Consider the following 26,267-nt stretch of genomic DNA (forward strand, 5'->3'; position numbering starts at 1 on the left):
ACGTTAAAGTAAGTAAAGACATACTCTTTAGTACTAAGTCCTATACACATATGTGCTTTTGGTTAATTGCTCTAATTATGAGTACGTTCATTTTTTTCTAGTTACACATGCAACATCAGGCAAGACTATTCATGTTAGAGACAACTATCATATCAAGTTTGTTCTTTAGTGTCCATATTGTCTGCTCTGTGGATGCCAGGAATTTTGCTAGCACCATCATCCAAAACGGCACCCCTAAACACTTCTTATTATGACAAACCAATTTGTATATGACTTTAAATTCTAACTGTGCAGATATTTTTTTTAAATATACCTACCACCCGAAATGAACCTGAAGTTAATTTTCGATCCGCTACCCTTTCATTTACCCAGGCTACCAAAATCTTCACTGTCTCTAGAGGGAGCAGCTAGCTATGGCAATATGCCAAAAGTCCTTCTCTTTCGGGGACCCAAAGCTGTCAGTGTCAAAAATATTCAAATGTCGGTATACAGTCTCAACAAGGCAGGTATTTTTAGGGATAACTAGTTGTCAACAAGAAACAACACTCTTTTTCATTGTTCGTCTCTTTGGTGATTCCTCCGTAGCCACAATTGACTCTTGATTTTGGATCAATGTCACATTTGTCTGAGGAAAACACGTTGATAACTTTTTACTAAAAGAGACATTTTGCAGTGAGAGGTTCATAAATAAAACTGTAGATCGTTTACCAAAATTCACAAGGTTGTATGTATATTATTAATAAAACACAATTGAGATCTTCTGGTATGCTTCCGAGATTAAGTAACTGATTATTTATACAGACTCAACCCCTAAACACTTTTTTTTGTGACATACACATTTTTATATGCCTTTAAATTCCAATAATAATACCTGTGCAGTTTTTTTTATGAACATACCCCTTTATTGAAACAGAGGATATCTTTATTTTTGCTATCCTTTAATTAAACTATCATAACAAGTTTCTTCTTTAATTTTAAAAAATGTCTGCCCATTGGATGTCACAGACCTTTGCTGTCACGATCCAGACTGTACCGCTAAACACAACTTATTATGACAAACAAATTTGTATAGGCCTTTACATTCTAATTCAAATAAATATTAATGAAAATATCCCCTTAATTGAACCTTAATTTATCATTCTTTCATCTAACCTCTATCCTGATAAATGGTGATGCCCTGAAACTGGTCCCAGGAGGCTTGTTTCCGGTCCAGGGAGGACGTGACTTGGAAGTTCGAGCTGGACTGTTCCCTAAAAGGAACAGGATCAATACTGATTTCCATATGGCTGGGTCCAAACTGGGGTGGTGTGGTGAGCAAAAGAATGACGGTTTTCACCCAGATTCTCGTGACTGGGGGTGAATGGTTTCATTGTCCAGCATTCCATCCATCAATTGTTTATTTTGCATATGTCTCCCTAAGTGGAAGGGTATGCCCTGATGTGGGGCCCGTGCTCACCACACCACTGGATTCAAGCTAGCCTGGCTGATGAAGGGTGATGCCCTGAAAGCGGTCCCAGGATGCTTGTTTCCAGTCCAGGGAGGACCTGGCTTAGCAGTTCAGGGTGGACTGTTCCCACAAGAAACCAGGTCAAGTCTGATTTGAATATGGCTGGGTCCAAACTGGGGTGGTGTGGTGAGCAAACGAATGATGGTTTCAACCAAGATCCTCGTGACTGGGGGTGAATGTTTACATTGTCCAGCATTCCTTCAATCAATTGTTTCTTTTTCATATGTTGCCCTAAGTGGGAAGGGTATGCCCCTACATGGGTCCCGTGCTCACTACACCACTGGATTCAAGCTAGCCTGGCTGATGAAGGGTGATGCCCTGAAACCAGTCCCAGGATGCTTATTTCCAGTCCAGGGAGGACCTGGCTTGGCAGTTTGGGCTGGACTATTCCCACAAGGAACAGGATCAAGACTGATTTGCAAATGGCTGGGTTCAAACTGGGGTGGTGTGGTGAGCAAAAGAATGATGGATTTATCAGAGATCCTTGTGACTGGGGGGGAATGTTTGCATTGTCCAGCATTTCGTCCAACAAGGAGGTGTCCCGGCGCTGAAAAGAAACTACAGCAGCAGAGTGGAATGCAAGGTGAAGTACTAAGCTTTCTGCAAAAAGAGCCAAGTCTTTAGGAGTTTCTTAAAACTAGCTTCTGACGTGGCAGATTGGATGGCAGAGGGAAGGGAGTTCCAGAGTTTCGCCGTGCCTACAGAAAAAGACATGCCCCCAAGTCTAGCCCTTCTAACTCGTGGTACAGCTAGTTGGAGCCGAGAGTTCGATCGCAGGTGTCTCTCTTGATGGTAACGGGGAAGTCGGAGTTTTAGATAATTGGGACATGTCCCTTTTTGTGCTCTAAACGCCAGGGTGAGCGCTTTGAATTTTCTTCTGCTGGCCACTGGGAGCCAGTGCAACTTGTGCAGATGCGGAGAGATATGATGTTTAAAAGGAATGTGTTTTATCAATCTCGCAGCCGCATTCTGCACGCTCTGCTGGCATTGTACCAGATATTTCGGGAGGCCAAGATTAAGGCCATTAGAATAATCCAGTCTAGATGTGACTGTCGCATGGACCACCATTTTTCAACAATCAATTGGTAGAGGGGAGAGAAATTTTAGGAGGTTTCAGAGTTTTTGGTGGCATCCAGTAGTGACTTGTTGTATGTGGGAGGAAAAGGAGAGAGTCTCGTCCCACCTTACACCCATATTTTTTGCATTGGTTCCAGGGGTTGGTGCTGGGCCCATTTCGGAAGACCACCATAAATCTGGGGAGGGGTGAGTACTTTTCCCAAAGAATAGTACCTCCGTTTTGCTTGCGTTCAATTTTAATTTGTTAGTGTTCATCCAGCTGGTTACATCTCTAAGACAGCCTTTTATTTTGCTAAAAGCTGCTTCTGACACCTCAGCATAGGGGAAGACTAATTGCGTATCATCAGCATACGAAATCGCCTTGACCCCCCATTTGGCAGTTATTGCTGAAATTTGTTATCTTATGAATATTTACTTGCGGACATCTGACCGATTTTTTTGATGATTTTGTCTTATATCACTGTGGCATACAATGCATGGTTAGCTAATTGCTATATATGAAGTCATTACTTTTTACATATCCTATCATAAAGCAGCTTCAAAACCCAATTACGGTTGGAATTTAATGTGGGAAATCCAACATTTTGCAGAAAAAACTATTTTTCTAAAGCTGTGGTTCAGGGTCAGGAAAGGTAGATGTGAATCACTATGATTGTTGTTTTAGTACAAGATTTGTTTATAGCAGAAATCAAAGAGCAAATAAATACAAATGCTTAATATTTAGACACTTTGGGACAGATTTGCAAAGGACTTCCATTGTCCATGAAGCAAACAAGGTGATGCAAGGCAACACAAGCCTGTAAGTGGGATATAGTGTGAGGAAAACAAGTTCAATATCTTTTACTAAAGAAAGGTATTTAGCAATGAGAGGTTCATAATAAAACTGCAGATTGTCTATCAAAATCCATTTGGATAAATTATATTATTCAAACCCCAATTGTGATCTTTTGGTATGATTCAGAGATTTAGTAAAAGATTATTAACCCAGACTCCACCTCTAAACGTGTCTTACTATGACATACCAATTTATATATGCCTTAAAAATTCAAATAAAAATAACAGTGCAGTTTTTTTCGATGAAAACACCCCTTTAATATAAACTGAGGATATCTGTATATACGCAACCCTTGTGTTAAACTTCCTATGGATATCTACACTGTCACTAGTGGGAGCAGCGAGCTATAGCTATTTGTTACAATTCCCACTCTTATCAGAGCCTAGAATTGTCACTGTCAAATCTATTTATATGTGGTGATACAAACTCAAAAAGGCGGATCATTAAACCACTACTACTTATCACCATGAAACAATCAAATTTGTGATCTGAGACTGAAAAATCTTTAAGGAAGTCAGTAGAAGAAAAAACCAACTCGTAAGTACCTGTACTTATTGTACCACATAGAAACTATGGTGGAGGGCATTGCGCCAGTAGTTTTTATGTGGATTTGACATGTACTCCCAAATGAAGGGGACTTCTCTGTCCAACACTAGTCAATACTTTGATATTTCAAAGTAGCTGCAACTGTTTAACAACAAACCAGAAATTGAAAAAACACTCTTCTTCTTAGCACCCTACCGTTTTTTTGGAGATGGCTGGGGCACCAGGTGGTTTACGGTTTGCCTTCTTCTCAGCAGCAGCCTTTTTCTTTGTACCTCTCTTTGGTGATTCCTCCGTAGCCACAATTGACTCTTGATTTTGCTTCGATGGCACATTTTTCTGTGGAAAAAAGATTTTGATAACTTTTACTTAGAAAAGACTTATTGCAATTACAGGTTCGTAAATAGAACTGCATATTGTCTATCAAAGTCCACATGGTTGAATGTATATTATTCATAACCCATTGTAGATCAGTTGGCATACTTCAAAGAGTAAGCACTAAATGATTGTTTAGCCATTGTGGTGACCTTTCCTTCTCTGCCAAGATGAAGTTGGAATCTCCATCAAATGTAGAGTTGTGGCTGCAGCAGTAGCTGTTTCTCCACCTAAGCAGATGTAAGTACCATAAAACAGACACTTTAATGCTAAATCCACAGGTTCCCACCTCTGCAGTGGATTTTCATTACTAGAGGAATTTTCATCTCAAAGTGTGGACACTAGAGGTGCACACGCCAAGTGGGAGTACACTGCCAATGACTGCGCATCTACTCTGCCTAACATGCTGGGTGAATTAGACTATGCAAAGCATTAACTGGAAAACCACTCCATGTGTGCAGCAGACTGCCAAAGTATTGACTCCAAACGATAGCGGGAGATCCATCACGCACTTCAGGCGACCAATATGCTACTGCCTTTTGCATCATTTCCTCCACAATGACACCTTCGATTGAGCACCTGAAGTATTTTATGTGGTGCAATATCAGCCATCTACAGCACCATAAATAGGCTATGCAACAAGAGGTAAATGGGTGAAATCAACCATTCCTTGCAGATTTTATTTATTTCCCTTCTCCCAAACAAACCAAAAGTCTGCTACATAAGTGTAATTATATTTTGCATTAAAATCTGCTGATAAGTACACTACACTTTGAAAATATTCTTTAAAGTTATATGCTGAGCAAATCAGTGCTACAATATATGGCTGTCAGAAAGGTTAGATGAGCTGTTCCAGGCAAGGTGTAGTGGTTTATATATATCTACTAATCGGAGGCAGTCATCACGTTACTTTTTAGGCTTATTGCTCATATCCCACAAAGCACAATTGAACTGCTATTTATTTACTCTCTATTTTCTTTAAAATGTTGCCAGGTTCAAATTATCTTTCTCTCCGAAAATATATTGCTGAAATTTGCTATCTTATGAATATTTACTTGAGGTCATCTGACCAAATGTTTGGATGATTTTGTCTTATATCACTGTGGCATACAATGCATGGTTAGTTAATTGCTATATATGAAATCATGACTTTTTACATATCCTATCATAAAGCAGCTTCAAAACCCAATTACGGTTGGAATTTAATGTGGGAAATCCAACATTTTGCAGAAAAAACTATTTTTCTAAAGCTGTGGTTCAGGGTCAGGAAAGGTAGATGTGAATCACTATGATTGTTGTTCTAGTACAAGATATGTTTATAGCAGAAATCAAAGAGCAAATAAATACAAATGCTTAATATTTAGACACTTTGGGACAGATTTGCAAAGGACTTCCGATGTCCATGAGGCAAGCAAGGTGATGCAAGGCAACACAAGCCTGTAAGTGGGATTTAGTCTGAGGAAAACAAGTTCAATATCTTTTACTAAAGAAAGGTATTTAGCAATGAGAGGTTCATAATAAAACTGCAGATTGTCTATCCAAATCGATGTGGTTAAAAGTATAATATTCAAACCCCAATTGAGATCTTTTGGTATGATTCAGAGATTTAGTAATAGATTACTAACCCAGACTCCACCTCTAAACGTGTCTTACTATGACATACCAATTTATAAAATGCCTTAAAAATTCAAATAAAAATAACAGTGCGTTTTTTTTCGATGAAAATACCCCCTTAATTGATACTGAGGATATCTGTATATACTCCATCCTTTTGTTAAACTTCCTATGGATATCTACACTGTCACTAGTGGGAGCAGCGAGCTATAGCTATTTGTTACAACTCCCACTCTTATCGGAGCCTAAAATTGTCACTGTCAAATCTATTTATATTTGGTGATACAAACTCAATAAGGCGGATCCTTAAACCACTACTAGTTATCACCATGAAACAATCAAATTTGTGATCTGAGACTGAAAAATCTTTAAGGAAGTCAGTAGAGTCAAAACCAACTTGGAAGTTCCTGTACTTATTGTACCACATAGAAACTATGGTGGAGGGCATTGCGCCAGTAGTTTTTATGTGGATTTGACATGTACTCCCAAATGAAAGGGACTTCTCTGTCCAACACTAGTCAATACTTTGATATTTCAAAGTAGCAGCAACTGTTTAACAACATACCAGAAATTGAAAAAACACTCTTCTTCTTAGCACCCTACCGTTTTTTTGGAGATGGCTGGGGCACCAGGTGGTTTACGTTTTGCCGTCTTCTCAGCAGCAGCCTTTTTCTTTGTACCTCTCTTTGGTGATTCCTCCGCAGCCACAATTGACTCTTGATTTTGCTTCGATGGCACATTTGTCTGTGGAAAAAGGATTTTTATAACTTTTACTTAGAAAAGACTTATTGCAATTACAGGTTCGTAAAAAGAACTGCATATTGTCTATCAAAGTCCACATGGTTGAATGTATATTATTCATAACCCATTGTAGATCAGTTGGCATACTTCAAAGAGAAAGCACTAAATGATTGTTTAGCCATTGTGGTGACCTTTCCTTCTCTGCCAAGATGAAGTTGGAATCTCCATCAAATGTAGAGTTGTGGCTGCAGCAGTAGCTGTTTCTCCACCTAAGCAGATGTAAGTACCATAAAAAAGACACTTTAATGCTAAATCCACAGATTCACACCTTTGCAGTGCATTTTCTTCACTAGAGGAATTTCCATCTCAAAGTGTGGACACTAGAGGTGCACACACCAAGTAGGAGTACACTGTCAATGACTGCACATCTACTCTGCCTAACATGCTGGGTGAATAAGACTTTACAAAGCATTAACTGAAATCCCACTCCATTTGTACAACAGACTGCCAAAGTATTGACTCCAAACGATAGCGGGAGATCCATCACTCACTTCAGGCGACCAATATTCTACTACTTTTTGTATCATTTCCAACACAATGACACCTTCGATTGAGCATCTAAAGTTATTTATGTGGTGCAATATCAGCCTTCTACTGCCCCATAAATAGGCTATGCAACAAGAGGTAAATGGGTGAAATCAACCATTCTCTTGCAGATTGTATTTATTTCCCTTCTCCAAAAGAAACCAAAGGTCAGCTACATAAGTGTAATCATATTTTGTATTAAAAACTGCTGATAAGTACACCTCACTTTGAACATATTCTTTAAAGTTATATGCTGAGCAAATCAGTGCCACAATATATGGCTGTCAGAAAGGTTACATGAGCTGTTCCAGGCAAGGTGCAGTGGGTTATATATATCTACTATTCGGAGGCACTCATCACTTTACTTTTTAGGCTTATTGCTCATATCCCACAAAGCACAATTGAACTGCTGCTTATTTACTCTCTATTTTCTTTAAAATGTTGCCATGTTCAAATTATCTTTCTCTCCGAAAATATATTTCTGAAATTTGCTATCTCATGAATATTTACTTGAGGTCATCTGACCAAATTTTTTGAGGATTTTGTCTTATATCACTGTTGCATACAATACATGGTTAGTTAATTGCTATATATGAAATCATTACTTTTTACATATCCTATCATAAAGCAGCTTCAAAACCCAATTACGGTTGGAATTTAATGTGGGAAATCCAACATTTTGCAGAAAAAACTATTTTTCTAAAGCTGTGGTTCAGGTTCGGGAAGGGTAGATGTGAATCACTATGATTGTTGTTCTAGTACAAGATATGTTTATAGCAGAAATCAAAGAGCAAATAAATACAAATGCTTAATATTTAGACACTTTGGGACAGATTTGCAAAGGACTTTTTTTGTCCATGAGGCAAACAAGGTGATGCAAGGCAACACAAGCCTGTAAGTGGGATTTAGTCTGAGGAAACAAGTTCAATATCTTTTACTAAAAAAAGGTATTTAGCAATGAGAGGTTCATAATAAAACTGCAGATTGTCTATCAAAATCCATATGTTTAAAAGTATATTATTCAAACCCCAATTGAGATCTTTGGTATGATTCAGAGATTTAGTAATAGATTATTAATCCAGACTCCACCTCTAAACGTGTCTTATTATGACATACCAATTTATATATGCCTTAAAAATTCAAATAAAAATAACAGTGCAGTTTTTTTTCGATGAAAATACCCCCTTAATTGATACTGAAGATATCTGTATATACGCAACCCTTTTGGTAAACTTCCTATGGATATCTATACTGTCACTAGTGGGAGCAGCAAGCTATAGCTATTTGCTACAATTCCCACTCTTATCAGAGCCTAAAATTGTCACTGTCTAATCTATTTATATTTGGTGATACAAACTCAATAAGGCGGATCCTTAAACCACTACTAGTTATCACCATGAAACAATCAAATTTGTGATCTGAGACAGAAAAATCTTTAAGGAAGTCAGTAGAGGTAAAACCAACTCGGAAGTTCCTGTACTTATTGTACCACATAGAAACTTTGGTGGAGGGCATTGTGCCAGTAGTTTTTATGTGGATTTGACATGTACTCCCAAATGAAGGGGACTTCTCTGTCCAACACTAGTCAATACTTTGATATTTCAAAGTAGCTGCAACTTTTTAACAACAGACCAGAAATTGAAAAAACACTCTTCTTCTTAGCACCCTACCTTTTTTTTGGGGATGGCTGAGGCAACAGATGGTTTACGGTTTGCCGTCTTCTCAGCAGCAGCCTTTTTCTTTGTACCTCTCTTTGGTGATTCCTCCGTAGCCACAATTGACTCTTGATTTTGCATCAATGGCACATTTGTCTGTGGAAAAAAAATGTTGATAACTTTTACTTAGAAAAGACTTATTGCAATTACAGGTTCGCAAACAGAACTGCATTTTGTCTATCAATGTCCACATGGTTTAATGTATATTATTCATAACCCATTGTAGATCAGTTGGCATACTTCGGAGAGTAAGCACTAAATGATTGTTTAGCCATTGTGGTGACCTTTCCTTCTCTGCCAAGATGAAGTTGGAATCTCCATCAAAAGTAGAGTTGTGGCTGCAGCAATAGCTGTTTCTCCACCTACGAAGATGTAAGTACCATAAAAAAGACACTTTAATGGTAAATCCAAAGATTCCCACCTCTGCAGTGCATTTTCTTCACTTGAGGAATTTCCATCTCAAAGTGTAGACACTAGAGGTGCACACACCAAGTGGGAGTACACTGCCAATGACTGCACATCTACTCTGCCTAACATGCTGGGTGAATAAGACTTTACAAAGCATTAACTGAAAACCCACTCCATTTGTACAGCAGACTGCCAAAGTATTGACTCCAAACGATAGCGGGAGATCCATCACTCACTTCAGGCGACCAATATTCTACTACTTTTTGTATGATTTCCAACACAATGACACCTTCGATTGAGCACCTGAAGTATTTTAGGTGGTGCAATATCAGCCATCTACAGCCCCATAAATAGGCTATGCAACAAGAGGTAAATGGGTGAAATCAACCATTCTCTCGCAGATTGTATTTATTTCCCTTCTCCAAAAGAAACCAAAGGTCAGCTACATAAGTGTAATCATATTTTGTATTAAAAACTGCTGATAAGTACACCTCACTTTGAACATATTCTTTAAAGTTATATGCTGAGCAAATCAGTGCCACAATATATGGCTGTCAGAAAGGTTAGATGAGCTGTTCTAGGCAAGGTGTAGTGGGTTATATATATCTACTATTCGGAGGCACTCATCACGTTACTTTTTAGGCTTATTGCTCATATCCCACAAAGCACAATTGAACTGCTGCTTATTTACTCTCTATTTTCTTTAAAATGTTGCCATGTTCAAATTATCTTTCTCTCCAAAAATATATTTCTGAAATTTGCTATCTCATGAATATTTACTTGAGGTCATCTGACCAAATTTTTTGAGGATTTTGTCTTATATCACTGTTGCATACAATGCATGGTTAGTTAATTGCTATATATGAAATCATTACTTTTTACATATCCTATCATAAAGCAGCTTCAAAACCCAATTACGGTTAGAATTTAATGTGGGAAATCCAACATTTTGCAGAAAAAACTATTTTTCTAAAGCTGTGGTTCAGGGTCAGGAAAGGTAGATGTGAATCACTATGATTGTTGTTCTAGTACAAGATATGTTTATAGCAGAAATCAAAGAGCAAAAAAATACAAATGCTTAATATTTAGACATTTTGGGACAGATTTGCAAAGGACTTTTGTTGTCCATGAGGCAAACAAGGTGATGCAAGGCAACACCAGCCTGTAAGTGGGATTTAGTCTGAGGAAAACAAGTTCAATATGTAAATGTAAATGTAAATGTATAGGCATTTATATAGCGCACTACTTACCCGGAGGGTCCCAAGGCGCTTCGACCACTGCGAAACCCCTCCTGGCTTCCCTGAGAGATGGTCCCTTAATGGGTATCTCCAGGGTGAGACCAGGCATCCCCGGCGGTCTGGTGGGGCCGTTAGTGAAGATGAGGCAAGCTAATGCCCAGAGTTGCCGAGTGTGAACGCTGATCAGAGTGGGCACCGAGGCGAGAGAATTATCGAGTCCGCTGACCCTGGTCCAGAAACCTGCCGCACCGGGAATCGAACCCTGGTCCCGGGCCGTCTTCTGCTCTCGGGTCTGCCGCCTCTAACCAGTGAGCCACACTACTTCACTTCACTAATATCTTTTACTAAAGAAAGGTATTTAGCAATGAGAGGTACATAATAAAACTGCAGATTGTCTATCAAAATCCATGTGGTTGAAAGTATATTATTCAAACCCCAATTGAGATCTTTTGGTATGATTCAGAGATTTAGTAATAGATTATTAACCCAGATTCCACCTCTAAACGTGTCTTACTATGACATACCAATTTATATATGCCTTAAAAATTCAAATTAAAATAACAGTGCAGTTTTTTTTCCGATGAAAATACCCCCTTAATTGATACTGAGGATATCTGTATATACGCAACCCTTTTGTTAAACTTCCTATGGATATCTACACTGTCACTAGTGGGAGCAGCAAGCTATAGCTATTTGTTACAATTCCCACTCTTATCAGAGCCTAAAATTGTCACTGTCAAATCTATTTATATTTGGTGATACAAACTCAATAAGGCGGATCCTTAAACCACTAATAGTTATCACCATGAAACAATCAAATTTGTGATCTGAGACTGAAAAATCTTTAAGGAAGTCAGTAGAGGCAAAACCAACTCGGAAGTTCCTGTACTTATTGTACCACATAGAAACTATGGTGGAGGGCATTGCACCAGTAATTTTTATGTGGATTTGACATGTACCCCCAAATGAAGGGGACTTCTCTGTCCAACACTAGTCAATACTTTGATATTCCAAAGTAGTTGCAACTGTTTAACAACAGACCAGAAATTGAAAAAACTCTCTTCTTCTTAGCACCCTACCGTTTTTTTGGAGATGGCTGGGGCACCAGGTGGTTTACGGTTTGCGGTCTTCTCAGCAGCAGCCTTTTTCTTTGTACCTCTCTTTGGTGATTCCTCCGTAGCCACAATTGACTCTTGATTTTGCTTCAATGGCACATTTGTCTGTGGAAAAACGATTTAGATAACTTTTTTCTTAGAAACGACTTATTGCAATTACAGGTTCGTAAATAGAACTGCATATTGTCTATCAATGTCCACATGGTTGAATGTGTATTATTCATAACCCATTGTAGATCAGTTGGCATACTTCAGAGAGTAAGCACTAAATGATTGTTTAGCCATTGTGGTGACCTTTCCTTCTCTGCCAAGATGAAGTTGGAATCTCCATCATATGTAGATTTGTGGCTGCAGCAGTAGCTGTTTCTCCACCTAAGCAGATGTAAGTACCATAAAAAAGACACTTTTATGGTAAATCCACAGATTCTCACCTCTGCAGTGGATTTTCTTCACTAGAGGACTTTCCATCTCAAAGTGTGGACACTAGAGGTGCACATGCCAAGTGGGAGTACACTGCCAATGACTGCACATCTACTCTGCCTACCATGCTGGGTGAATTAGACTATGCAAAGCATTAACTGAAAATCCTCTCCATTTGTGCAGCAGACTGCCAAAGTTTTGACTCCAAACGATAGCGGGAGATCCATCACTCACTTCAGGCGACCAATATGCTACTGCCTTTTGCATCATTTCCTCCACATTGACACCTTCGATTGAGCATCTAAAGTATTTTATGTGGTGCAATATCAGCCTTCTACAGCACCATAAATAGGCTATGCAACAAGAGGTAAATGGGTGAAATCAACCATTCCCTTACAGATTTTATTTATTTCCCTTCTCCAAAAGAAACCAAAGGTCTGCTACATAAGTTTAATCATAGTTTGTATTAAAAACTGCTGATAAGTACACCTCACTTTGAAAATATTCTGTAAAGTTATATGCTGAGCAAATCAGTGCCACAATATATGGCTGTCAGAAAGGTTAGATGAGCTGTTCCAGGCAAGGTGTAGTGGGTTATATATATCTACTATTCGGAGGCATTCATCACTTTACATTTTAGGCTTATTGCTCATATCCCACAAAGCACAGTTGAATTGCTGTTTATTTACTCTCTATTCTCTTTAAAATGTTACCATGTTCAAATTATCTTTCTCTCCAAAAATATATGGCTGAGATTTGCGATCTTATGAATATTTACTTGAGGTCATCTGACCAAATTTTTGGGTGATTTTGTCTTATATCACTGTGGCATACAATGCATGGTTAGTTAATTGCTATATATGAAATCATTACTTTTTACATATCCTATCATAAAGCAGCTTCAAAACCCAATTACGGTTGGAATTTAATGTGGGAAATCCAACATTTTGCAGAAAAAACTATTTTTCTAAAGCAGTGGTTCGGGTTCAGGAAAGGTAGATGTGAATCACTATGATTGTTGTTCTAGTACAAGATATGTTTATAGCAGAAATCAAAGAGCAAATAAATAAAAGTGCTTAGTTTTAGACACTTTAGGTCAGATTTGAAAAGGACTTCCGTTGTCCATAAGGCAAACAAGGTGATGCAAGGCAACACAAGCCTGTAAGTGGGATTTATTCTGAGGAAAACAAGTTCAATATCTTTTACTAAAAAATGGTATTTAGCAATGAGAGGTTCATAGTAAAACTGCAGATTGTCTATCAAAATCCATGTGGTTGAATGTATATTATTGAAACTCCAATTGAGATCTTTTGGTATGATTCAGAGATTTAGTAATAGATTATTAATTGAGACTCCACCCCTAAACATGTCTTATTATGACATTCCAATTTGTATAAGCCTTAAAAATTCAAATAAAAATAACAGTGCAGTTTTTTTCGATGAACATACCCCCTTAATTGATATTGAATATATCTTTATATACGCAACCCTCTTGTTAAACTTCCTACGGATATCTACACTGTCACTAGTGGGAGCAGCGAGCTATAGCTATTTGTTACAATTCCCACTCTTATCAGAGCCTAAAATTGTCTCTGTCAAATCTATTCACATTTGGTGATACAATCGCAAGAAGGCGGATCCTTAAACCACTACTAGTTATCACCATGAAACAATCACATTTGTGATCTGAGACTGAAAAATCTTTAAGGAAGTCAGTAGAGGCAAAACCAACTCGGAAGTTCCTGTACTTCCTGTAACAAATAGATACTATGGTGGAGGGTATTGTGCCAGTAGTTTTTATGTGGATTTGACATGTACTCCCAAATGTAGGGGACTTCTCTGTCCAACACTTTTCAATACTTTGATATTTCAAAGTAGCTCCAAATGTTTAACAACAGACTAGAAATTGAAAAAACACTCTTCTTCTTAGCACACTACCTTTTTTCTGGAGATGGCTGAGGCACCAGATGGTTTACTGTTTGCTGTCTTCTCAGCAGCAGCCTTTTTCTTTGTACCTCTCTTTGGTGATTCCTCCGTAGCCACAATTGTTTCTTGATTTTGCATCAATGGCACATTTGTCTGTGGAAACACGATTTTGATAACTTTTACTTAGAAAAGACTTATTGCAATTACAGGTTCGTAAATAGAACTGCATATTGTCTATCAATGTCCACATGGTTGAATGTATATTATTCATAACCCATTGTAGATCAGTGTGCATACTTCGGGAAATAAGCACTAAATGATTGTTTAGCCATTGTGGTGACCTTTCCTTCTCTGCCAAGATGAAGTTGGAATCTCCATCCATTGTAGAGTAGTGGCTGCAGCAGTAGCTGTTTTTCCGCCTAAGCAGATGTAACTACCATAAAAAAGACACTTTAATGGAAAATCCACAGATTCCCACCTCAGCAGTGGATTTTCTTCACTAGAGGAATTTCCATCTCAAAGTGTGGACACTAGAGGTGCACACACCAAGTGGGAGTACACTGCCAATGACTGCACATCTACTCTGCCTAACATGCTGGGTGAATAAGACTTTACAAAGCATTAACTGAAAATCCACTCCGTTTGTACAGCAGACTGCCAAAGTATTGACTCCAAACGATAGCGGGAGATCCATCACTCAGTTCAGGCGACCAATATTCTACTACTTTTTGCATCATTTCCTCCACAATGACACCTTCGATTGAGCATCTGAAGTATTTTATGTGGTGCAATATCAGCCATCTACAGCATCATAAATAGGCTATGCAACAAGAGGTAAATGGATGAAATCAACTATTCCTTTGCAGATTTTATTTATTTCCCTTCTCCAAAAGAAACCAAAGGTCTGCTACATATGTTTAATCATATTTTGTATTAAAAACTGCTGATATGTACACCTCACTTTGAAAATATTCTTTAAAGTTATATGCTGAGCAAATCAGTGCCACAATATATGGCTGTCAGAAAGGTTAGATGAGCTGTTCTAGGCAAGGTCTAGTGGGTTATATATATCTACTATTCGGAGGCAGTCATCACTTTACTTTTTAGACTTATTGCTCATATCCCACAAAGCACAATCGAACTGCTGTTTTATTTACTCTCTATTTTCTTTAAAATGTTGCCATGTTCAAATTATCTTTCTCTCCCAAAATATATTGCTGAAATTTGCGATCTTATGAATATTTACTTGAGGTCATCTATCCAAATTTTTGGGGGATTTTGTCTTATATCACTGTGGCATACAATGCATGGTTAGTTAATTGCTGTATATGAAATCATTACATTTTACATATCCTATCATACAGCAGCTTCAAAACCCAATTACGGTTGGAATTTAATGTGGGAATTCCAACATTTTGCAGAAAAAACTATTTTTCTAAAGCTGTGGTTCAGGTTCAGGAAAGGTAGATGTGAATCTCTATGATTGTTGTTCTAGTCCTAGATATGTTTATAGAAGAAATCAAAGAACAAATAAATACAAATGCTTAATATTTAGACACTTTGGGACAGATTTGCAAAGGACTTTTTTTGTCCATGATGCAAACAAGGTGATGCAAGGCAACACAAGCCTGTAAGTGGGATTTAGTCTGAGGAAAACAAGTTCAATATCTTTTACTAAAAAAAGGTTTTTAGCAATGAGAGGTTCATAATAAAACTGCAGATTGTCTATCAAAATCCATGTGTTTAAAAGTATATTATTCAAACCCCAATTGAGATCTTTTGTTATGATTCAGAGATTTAGTAATAGATTATTAATCCAGACTCCACCTCTAAACGTGTCTTATTATGACATACCAATTTATATATGCCTTAAAAATTCAAATAAAAATAACAGTGCAGTTTTTTTTCGATGAAAATACCCCCTTAATTGATACTGAAGATATCTGTATATACGCAACCCTTTTGGTAAACTTCCTATGGATATCTACACTGTCACTAGTGGGCGCAGAGAGCTATAGCTATTTGTTACAATTCCCACTCTTATCAGAGCCTAAAATTGTCACTGTCAAATCTATTTATATTTGGTGATACAAACTCAATAAGGCGGATCCTTAAACCACTACTAGTTATCACCATGAAACAATCAAATTTGTGATCTGAGACAGAAAAATCTTTAAGGAAGTCAGTAGAGGCAAAACCAACTCGAAGTTCCTGTACCTATTGTACCACATAGAAACTATGGTGGAGGGCATTGTGCCAGTAGTTTTTATGTGGATTTGACATGTACTCCCAAATGAAGGGGACTTCTCTGTCCAACACTAGTCAATACTTTGATATTTCAAAGTAGCTGCAACTTTTTAACAACAGACCAGAAATTGAAAAAACACTCTTCTTCTTAGCACCCTACCTTTTTTTTGGGGATGGCTGAGGCAACAGATGGTTTACGGTTTGCCGTCTTCTCAGCAGCCTTTTTCTTTGTACCTCTCTTTGGTGATTCCTCCGTAGCCACAATTGACTCTTGATTTTGCATCAAAGGCACATTTGTCTGTGGAAAAAAAATGTTGATAACTTTTACTTAGAAAAGACTTATTGCAATTACAGGTTCACAAACAGAACTGCATATTGTCTATCAATGTCCACATGGTTTAATGTATATTATTCATAACCCATTGTAGATCAGTTGGCATACTTCGAAGAGTAAGCACTAAATGATTGTTTAACCATTGTGGTGACCTTTCCTTCTCTGCCAAGATGAAGTTGGAATCTCCATCAAAAGTAGAGTTGTGGCTGCAGCAATAGCTGTTTCTCCACCTACGAAGATGTAAGTACCATAAAAAAGACACTTTAATGGTAAATCCAAAGATTCCCACCTCTGCAGTGCATTTTCTTCACTAGAGGAATTTCCATCTCAAAGTGTGGACACTAGAGGTGCACACACCAAGTGGGAGTACGCTGCCAATGACTGCACATCTACTCTGCCTAACATGCTGGGTGCATAAGACTTTACAAAGCATTAACTGAAAACCCACTCCATTTGTACAGCAGACTGCCAAAGTATTGACTCCAAACGATAGCGGGAGATCCATCACTCACTTCAGGCGACAAATATTCTACTACTTTTTGTATAATTTCCAACACAATGACACCTTCGATTGAGCATCTGAAGTATTTTATGTGGTGCAATATCAGCCATCTACAGCCCCATAAATAGGCTATGCAACAAGAGGTAAATGGGTGAAATCAACCATTCTCTTGCAGATTGTATTTATTTCCCTTCTCCAAAAGAAACCAAAAGTCTGCTACATAAGTGTAATCATATTTTGTATTAAAAACTGCTGATAAGTACACTACACTTTGAACATATTCTTTAAAGTTATATGCTGAGCAAATCAGTGCCACAATATATGGCTGTCAGAAAGGTTAGATGAGCTGTTCCAGGCAAGGTGCAGTGGTTTATATATATATCTACTATTCGGAGGCAGTCATCACTTTACTTTTTACGCTTATTGATCATATCCCACAAAGCACAATTGAACTACTGTTTATTTACTCTCTATTTTCTTTAAAATGTTGCCATGTTCAAATTATCTTTCTCTCCGAAAATATATTGCTGACATTTGCTATCTTATGAATATTTACTTGAGGTCACATGACCACATTTTTTGAGGATTTTGTCTTATATCACTGTGGCATACAATGCAGGGTTAGTTAATTGCTATATATGAAATCAGTACTTTTTACATATCCTATCATAAAGCAGCTTCAAAACCCAATTGCGGTTGGAATTTAATGTGGGAAATCCAACATTTTGCAGAAAAAACTATTTTTCTAAAGCAGTGGTTCAGGTTCGGGAAAGGTAGATGTGAATCACTATGATTGTTGTTCTAGTACAAGATATGTTTATAGCAGAAATCAAAGAGCAAATAAATACAAATGTTTAATATTTAGACACTTTGGGACAGATTTGCAAAGGACTTTTGATGTCCATGAGGCAAACAAGGTGATGCAAGGCAACACAAGCCTGTAAGTGGGATTTAGTCTGAGGAAAACAAGTTCAATATCTTTTACTAAAAAAAGGTATTTAGCAAGGAGAGGTTCATAAAAAAACTGCAGATTGTCTATCAAAATCCATGTGGTTAAAAGTATATTATTCAAACCCCAATTGAGATCTTTTGGTATGATTCAGAGATTTAGTAATAGATTATTAATCCAGACTCCACCTCTAAACGTGTCTTATTATGACATACCAATTTATATAAGCCTTAAAAATTCAAATAAAAATAACAGTGCAGTTTTTTTCGATGAAAATACCCCCTTAATTGATACTGAAGATATCTGTATATACGCAACCCTTTTGTTAAACTTCCTATGGATATCTACACTGTCACTAGTGGGCGCAGCGAGCTATAGCTACTTGTTACAATTCCCACTCTTATCAGAGCCTAAAATTGTCACTGTCAAATCTATTTATATTTGGTGATACAAACTCAATAAGGCGGATCCTTAAACCACTACTAGTTATCACCATGAAACAATCGAATTTGTGATCTGAGACAGAAAAATCTTTAAGGAAGTCAGTAGAGGCAAAACCAACTCGAAGTTCCTGTACCTATTGTACCACATAGAAACTATGGTGGAGGGCATTGTGCCAGTAGTTTTTAGGTGGATTTGACATATACTCCCAAATGAAGGGGACTCCTCTGTCCAACACTAGTCAATACATTGATATTTCAAAGTAGCTGCAACTGTTTAACAACAGACCAGAAATTGAAAAAACACTCTTTTTCTTAGCACCCTACCTTTTTTTTGGAGATGGCTGAGGCAACAGATGGTTTACGGTTTGCCATCTTCTCAGCAGCAGAATTTTTCTTTGTACCTCTCTTTGGTGATTCCTCCGTAGCCACAATTGACTCTTGATTTTGCTTCAATGGCACATTTGTCTGTGGAAAAACGATTTTGATAACTTTTACTTAGAAACGACTTTTTGCAATTACAGGTTCGTAAATAGAACTGCATATTGTCTATCAATGTCCACATGGTTGAATGTGTATTATTCATAACCCATTGTAGATCAGTTGGCATACTTCAGAGAGTAAGCACTAAATGATTTTTTAGCCATTGTGGTGACCTTTCCTTCTCTGCCAAGATGAAGTTGGAATCTCCATCATATGTAGATTTGTGGCTGCAGCAGTAGCTGTTTCTCCACCTAAGCAGATGTAAGTACCATAAAAAAGACACTTTTATGGTAAATCCACAGATTCTCACCTCTGCAGTGGATTTTCTTCACTAGAGGACTTTCCATCTCAAAGTGTGGACACTAGAGGTGCACATGCCAAGTGGGAGTACACTGCCAATGACTGCACATCTACTCTGCCTACCATGCTGGGTGAATTAGACTATGCAAAGCATTAACTGAAAATCCTCTCCATTTGTGCAGCAGACTGCCAAAGTTTTGACTCCAAACGATAGCGGGAGATCCATCACGCACTTCAGGCGACCAATATGCTACTGCCTTTTGCATCATTTCCTCCACAATGACACCTTCGATTGAGCATCTAAAGTATTTTATGTGGTGCAATATCAGCCTTCTACAGCACCATAAATAGGCTATGCAACAAGAGGTAAATGGGTGAAATCAACCATTCCCTTACAGATTTTATTTATTTCCCTTCTCCAAAAGAAACCAAAGGTCTGCTACATAAGTTTAATCATAGTTTGTATTAAAAACTGCTGATAAGTACACCTCACTTTGAAAATATTCTGTAAAGTTATATGCTGAGCAAATAAGTGCCACAATATATGGCTGTCAGAAAGGTTAGATGAGCTGTTCCAGGCAAGGTGTAGTGGGTTATATATATCTACTATTCGGAGGCATTCATCACTTTACATTTTAGGCCTATTGCTCATATCCCACAAAGCACAGTTGAATTGCTGTTTATTTACTCTCTATTCTCTTTAAAATGTTACCAGGTTCAAATTATCTTTCTCTCCAAAAATATATGGCTGAGATTTGCGATCTTATGAATATTTACTTGAGGTCATCTGACCAAATTTTTGGGTGATTTTGTCTTATATCACTGTGGCATACAATGCATGGTTAGTTAATTGCTATATATGAAATCATTACTTTTTACATATCCTACCATAAAGCAGCTTCAAAACCCAATTACGGTTGGAATTTAATGTGGGAAATCCAACATTTTGCAGAAAAAACTATTTTTCTAAAGCAGTGGTTCGGGTTCAGGAAAGGTAGATGTGAATCACTATGATTGTTGTTCTAGTACAAGATATGTTTATAGCAGAAATCAAAGAGCAAATAAATAAAAGTGCTTAGTTTTAGACACTTTAGGTCAGATTTGAAAAGGACTTCCGTTGTCCATGAGGCAAACAAGGTGATGCAAGGCAACACAAGCCTGTAAGTGGGATTTATTCTGAGGAAAACAAGTTCAATATCTTTTACTAAAAAATGGTATTTAGCAATGAGAGGTTCATAGTAAAACTGCAGATTGTCTATCAAAATCCATGTGGTTGAATGTATATTATTGAAACTCCAATTGAGATCTTTTGGTATGATTCAGAGATTTAGTAATAGATTATTAATTGAGACTCCACCCCTAAACATGTCTTATTATGACATTCCAATTTGTATAAGCCTTAAAAATTCAAATAAAAATAACAGTGCAGTTTTTTTCGATGAACATACCCCCTTAATTGATATTGAATATATCTTTATATACGCAACCCTCTTGTTAAACTTCCTACGGATATCTACACTGTCACTAGTGGGAGCAGCGAGCTATAGCTATTTGTTACAATTCCCACTCTTATCAGAGCCTAAAATTGTCTCTGTCAAATCTATTCACATTTGGTGATACAATCGCAAGAAGGCGGATCCTTAAACCACTACTAGTTATCACCATGAAACAATCACATTTGTGATCTGAGACTGAAAAATCTTTAAGGAAGTCAGTAGAGGCAAAACCAACTCGGAAGTTCCTGTACTTCCTGTAACAAATAGATACTATGGTGGAGGGTATTGTGCCAGTAGTTTTTATGTGGATTTGACATGTACTCCCAAATGAAGGGGACTTCTCTGTCCAACACTTTTCAATACTTTGATATTTCAAAGTAGCTCCAACTGTTTAACAACAGACTAGAAATTGAAAAAACACTCTTCTTCTTAGCACACTACCTTTTTTCTGGAGATGGCTGAGGCACCAGATGGTTTACGGTTTGCTGTCTTCTCAGCAGCAGCCTTTTTCTTTGTACCTCTCTTTGGTGATTCCTCCGTAGCCACAATTGACTCTTGATTTTGCATCAATGGCACATTTGTCTGTGGAAACACGATTTTGATAACTTTTACTTAGAAACGACTTATTGCAATTACAGGTTCGTAAATAGAACTGCATATTGTCTATCAATGCCCACATGGTTGAATGTATATTATTCATAACCCATTGTAGATCAGTTGGCATACTTCAGAGAGTAAGCACTAAATGATTGTTTAGCTATTGTGGTGACCTTTCCTTCTCTGCCAAGATGAAGTTGGAATCTCCATCAAATGTAGAGTTGTGGCTGCAGCAGTAGCTGTTTCTCCACCTAAGCAGATGTAAGTACCATAAAAAAGACACTTTAATGGTAAATCCACAGATTCTCACCTCTGCAGTGGATTTTCTTCACTAGAGGAATTTCCATCTCAAAGTGTGGACACTAGAGGTGCACACGCCAAGTGGGAGTACACTGCCAATGACTGCACATCTACTCTGCCTAACATGCTGGGTGAATAAGACTTTACAAAGCATTAACTGAAAACCCACTCCATTTGTACAGCAGACTGCCAAAGTATTGACTCCAAACGATAGCGGGAGATCCATCACTCACTTCAGGCGACCAATATTCTACTACTTTTTGTATGATTTCCAACACAATGACACCTTCAATTGAGCATCTAAAGTATTTTATGTGGTGCAATATCAACCATCTACAGCACCATAAATAGGCTATGCAACAAGAGGTAAATGGGTGAAATCAACCATTCTCTTGCAGATTGTATTTATTTCCCTTCTCCAAAAGAAACCAAAGTTCAGCTACATAAGTGTAATCATATTTTGCATTAAAATCTGCTGATAAGTACACCTCACTTTGAACATATTCTTTAAAGTTATATGCTGAGCAAATCAGTGCCACAATATATGGCTGTCAGAAAGGTTAGATGAGCTGTTCCAGGCAAGGTGCAGTGGGTTATATATATCTACTATTCGGAGGCACTCATCACTTTACTTTTTAGGCTTATTGCTCATATCCCACAAAGCCCATTGAACTGCTGTTTATTTACTCTCTATTATCTTTAAAATGTTGCCATGTTCAAATTATCTTTCTCTCCGAAAATATATTGCTGAAATTTGCTATCTTATGAATATTTACTTGAGGTCACCTGACCAAATTTTTTGAGGATTTTGTCTTGTATCACTGTGGCATACAATGCATGGTTAGCTAATTGCTATATATGAAATCATTACTTGTTACATATCCTATCATAAAGCAGCTTCAAAACCCAATTACGGTTGGAATTTAATGTGGGAAATCCAACATTTTGCAGAAAAAACTATTTTTCTAAAGCTGTGGTTCAGGTTCGGGAAAGGTAGATGTGAATCACTATGATTGTTGTTCTAGTACAAGATATGTTTATAGCAGAAATCAAAAAGCAGATAAATACAAAAGCTTAATATTTAGACACTTTGGGACAGATTTGCAAAGGACTTTTGTTGTCCATGAGGCAAACAAGGTGATGCAAGGCAACACAAGCCTGTAAGTGGGATTTAGTCTGAGGAAAACAAGTTCAATATCTTTTACTAAAAAAAGGTATTTAGCAAGGAGAGGTTCATAATAAAATTGCAGATTGTCTATCAAAATCCATGTGGTTAAAAGTATATTATTCAAACCCCAATTGAGATCTTTTGGTATGATTCAGAGATTTAGTAATAGCTTAACCCAGACTCCACCTCTAAACGAGTCTTACTATTACATACCAATTTATATATGCCTTAAAAATTAAAAATTCAAATAAAAATAACTGTGCAGTTTTTCTCGATGAAAATACCCCCAATTGATACTGAAGATATCTGTATATACGCAACCCTTTTGTTAAACTTCCTATGGATATCTACACTGTCACTAGTGGGCGCAGTGAGCTATAGCTACTTGTTACAATTCCCACTCTTATCAGAGCCTAAAATTGTCACTGTCAAATCTATTTATATTTGGTGATACAAACTCAATAAGGCGGATCCTTAATCCACTACTAGTTATCACCATGAAAAAATCGAATTTGTGATCTGAGACAGAAAAACCTTTAAGGAAGTCAGTAGAGGCAAAACCAACTCGAAGTTCCTGTACCTATTGTACCACATAGAAACTATGGCGGAGGGCATTGTGGCAGTAGTTTTTATGTGGATTTGACATGTACTCCCAAATGAAGGGGACTTCTCTGTCCAACACTAGTCAATACTTTGATATTTCAAAGTAGCTGCAACTGTTTAACAACAGACCAGAAATTGAAAAAACACTCTTCTTCTTAGCACCCTACCTTTTTTTTGGAGATGGCTGAGGCAACATATGGTTTACGGTTTGCCGTCTTCTCAGCAGCAGCCTTTTTCTTTGTACCTCTCTTTGGTGATTCCTCCGTAGCCACAATTGACTCTTGATTTTGCTTCAATGGCACATTTGTCTGTGGAAACACGATTTTGATAACTTTTACTTAGAAACAACTTATTGCAATTACAGGTTCGTAAATAGAACTGCATATTGTCTATCAATGTCCACATGGTTGAATGTATATTATTCATAACCCATTGTAGATCAGTTGGCATACTTCGGAGAGTAATCACTAAATGATTGTTTAGCCATTGTGGTGACCTTTCTTTCTCTGTGAAGATGAAGTTGGAATCTCCATCAAATGTAGAGTTGTGGCTGCAGCAGTAGCTGTTTCCCCACTTAAGCAGATGTAAGTACCATAAAAAAGACACTTTAATGGTAAATCCACAGATTCCCACCTCTGCAGTGGATTTTCTTCACTAGAGGAATTTCCATCTCAAAGTGTGGACACTAGAGGTGCACACACCAAGTGGGAGTACACTGCCAATGACTGCACATCTACTCTGCCTAACATGCTGGGTGAATAAGACTTTACAAAGCATTAACTGAAAATCCACTCCATTTGTACAGCAGACTGCCAAAGTATTGACTCCAAACGATAGCGGGAGATCCATCACTCACTTCAGGCAACCAATATTCTACTACTTTTTGTATCATTTCCTACACAATGACACATTCGATTGAGCATCTAAAGTATTTTATGTGGTGCAATATCAGCCTTCTACTGCCCCATAAATAGGCTATGCAACAAGAGGTAAATGGGTGAAATCAACCATTCTCTTGCAGTTTTTTTTTAATTTCCCTTCTCCAAAAGAAACCAAAGGTCAGCTACATAAGTGTAATCATATTTTGTATTAAAAACTGCTGATAAGTACACCTCACTTTGAAAATATTCTGTAAAGTTATATGCTGAGCAAATAAGTGCCACAATATATGGCTGTCAGAAAGGTTAGATGAGCTGTTCCAGGCAAGGTGTAGTGGGTTATATATATCTACTATTCGGAGGCACTCATCACTTTACTTTTTAGGCTTATTGCTCATATCCCACAAAGCACAATTGAACTGCTGTTTATTTACTCTCTATTTTCTTTAAAATGTTGCCATGTTCAAATTATCTTTCTCTCCGAAACTATATTGCTGAAATTTGCTATCTTATGAATATTTACTTGAGGTCATCTGACCAAATTTTTGGATGATTTTGTCTTATATCACTGTGGCATACAATGCATGGTTAGTTAATTGCTATATATGAAATCATTACTTTTTACATATCCTATCATAAAGCAGCTTCAAAACCCAATTACGGTTGGAATTTAATGTGGGAAATCCAACATTTTGCAGAAAAAACTAGTTTTCTAAAGCTGTGGTTCAGGTTCGGGAAAGGTAGATGTGAATCACTATGATTGTTGTTCTAGTACAAGATATGTTTATAGCAGAAATCAAAGAGCTAACGAATACAAATGCTTAATATTTAGACACTTTGGGACAGATTTGCAAAGGACTTCCGTTGTCCATGATGCAAACAAGGTGATGCAAGGCAACACAAGCCTTTAAGTGGGATTTAGTCTGAGGAAAACAAGTTCAATATCTTTTACTAAAAAAAAGGTATTTAGCAATGAGAGGTTCTTAATAAAACTTCAGATCGTCTATCAAAATCCATGTGGTAAAAGTATATTATTCAAACCCCAATTGAGATCTTTTGGTATGATTCAGAGATTTAGTAATAGATTATTAATCCAGACTCCACCTCTAAACGTGTCTTACTATGACATACCGATTTATATATGCCTTAAAAATTCAAATAAAAATAACAGTGCAGTTTTTTTCGATGAAAATACCCCCTTAATTGATAATGAGGATATCTGTATATACGCAACCCTTTTGTTAAACTTCCAATGGATATCTACACTGTCACTAGTGGGAGCAGCGGGCTATAGCTATTTGATACAATTCCCACTCTTATCAGAGCCTAAAATTGTCACTGTCAAATCTATTTATATTTGGTGATACAAACTCAATAAGGCAGATCCTTAAACCACTACTAGTTATCACCATGAAACAATCAAATTTGTGATCTGAGACTGAAAAATCTTTAAGGAAGTCAGTAGAGGCAAAACCAACTCGGACGTTCCTGTACTTATTGTACCACATAGAAACTATGGTGAAGGGCATTGCGCCTGTAGTTTTTATGTGGATTTTACATGTACTCCCAAATGAAGGGGACTTCTCTGTCCAACACTAGTCAATACTTTGATATTTCAAAGTAGCTGCAACTGTTTAACAACATACCAGAAATTGAAAAAACACTCTTCTTCTTAGCACCCTACCATTTTTCTGGGGATGGCTGGGGCACCAGGAGGTTTACGGTTTGCCGTCTTCTCAGCAGCAGCCTTTTTCTTTGTACCTCTCTTTGGTGATTCCTCCGTAGCCACAATTGACTCTTGATTTTGCTTCAATGGCACATTTGTCTGTGGAAAAAAGGTTTTGATAACTTTTTCTTAGAAAAGACTTATT

General features: G+C 37.4%; 1 protein-coding gene across 1 annotated transcript in view; it reads right to left on the reverse strand.

Moving 5' to 3' along the window:
- Positions 1-4,525: 4,525 nt before the first annotated feature.
- The window catches only part of LOC147725263 (uncharacterized), a 122,413-nt gene continuing 100,671 nt past the window's right edge, over positions 4,526-26,267 (reverse strand). Inside the window, exons 9-15 of the mRNA XM_086918227.1 lie at positions 23,686-23,826; positions 21,292-21,432; positions 18,899-19,039; positions 16,507-16,644; positions 8,948-9,088; positions 6,555-6,695; positions 4,526-4,567 (exon numbers count right to left, since the gene is read on the reverse strand). Of these exons, the coding sequence (XP_086774353.1) occupies positions 4,526-4,567; positions 6,555-6,695; positions 8,948-9,088; positions 16,507-16,644; positions 18,899-19,039; positions 21,292-21,432; positions 23,686-23,826 (885 nt within the window). The remainder of the gene's footprint in view (positions 4,568-6,554; positions 6,696-8,947; positions 9,089-16,506; positions 16,645-18,898; positions 19,040-21,291; positions 21,433-23,685; positions 23,827-26,267) is intronic.

Source organism: Lissotriton vulgaris, chromosome 4_1, assembly GCF_964263255.1.
Source record: "Lissotriton vulgaris chromosome 4_1, aLisVul1.2, whole genome shotgun sequence".
Taxonomy (NCBI): Eukaryota; Metazoa; Chordata; class Amphibia; order Caudata; family Salamandridae; genus Lissotriton; species Lissotriton vulgaris.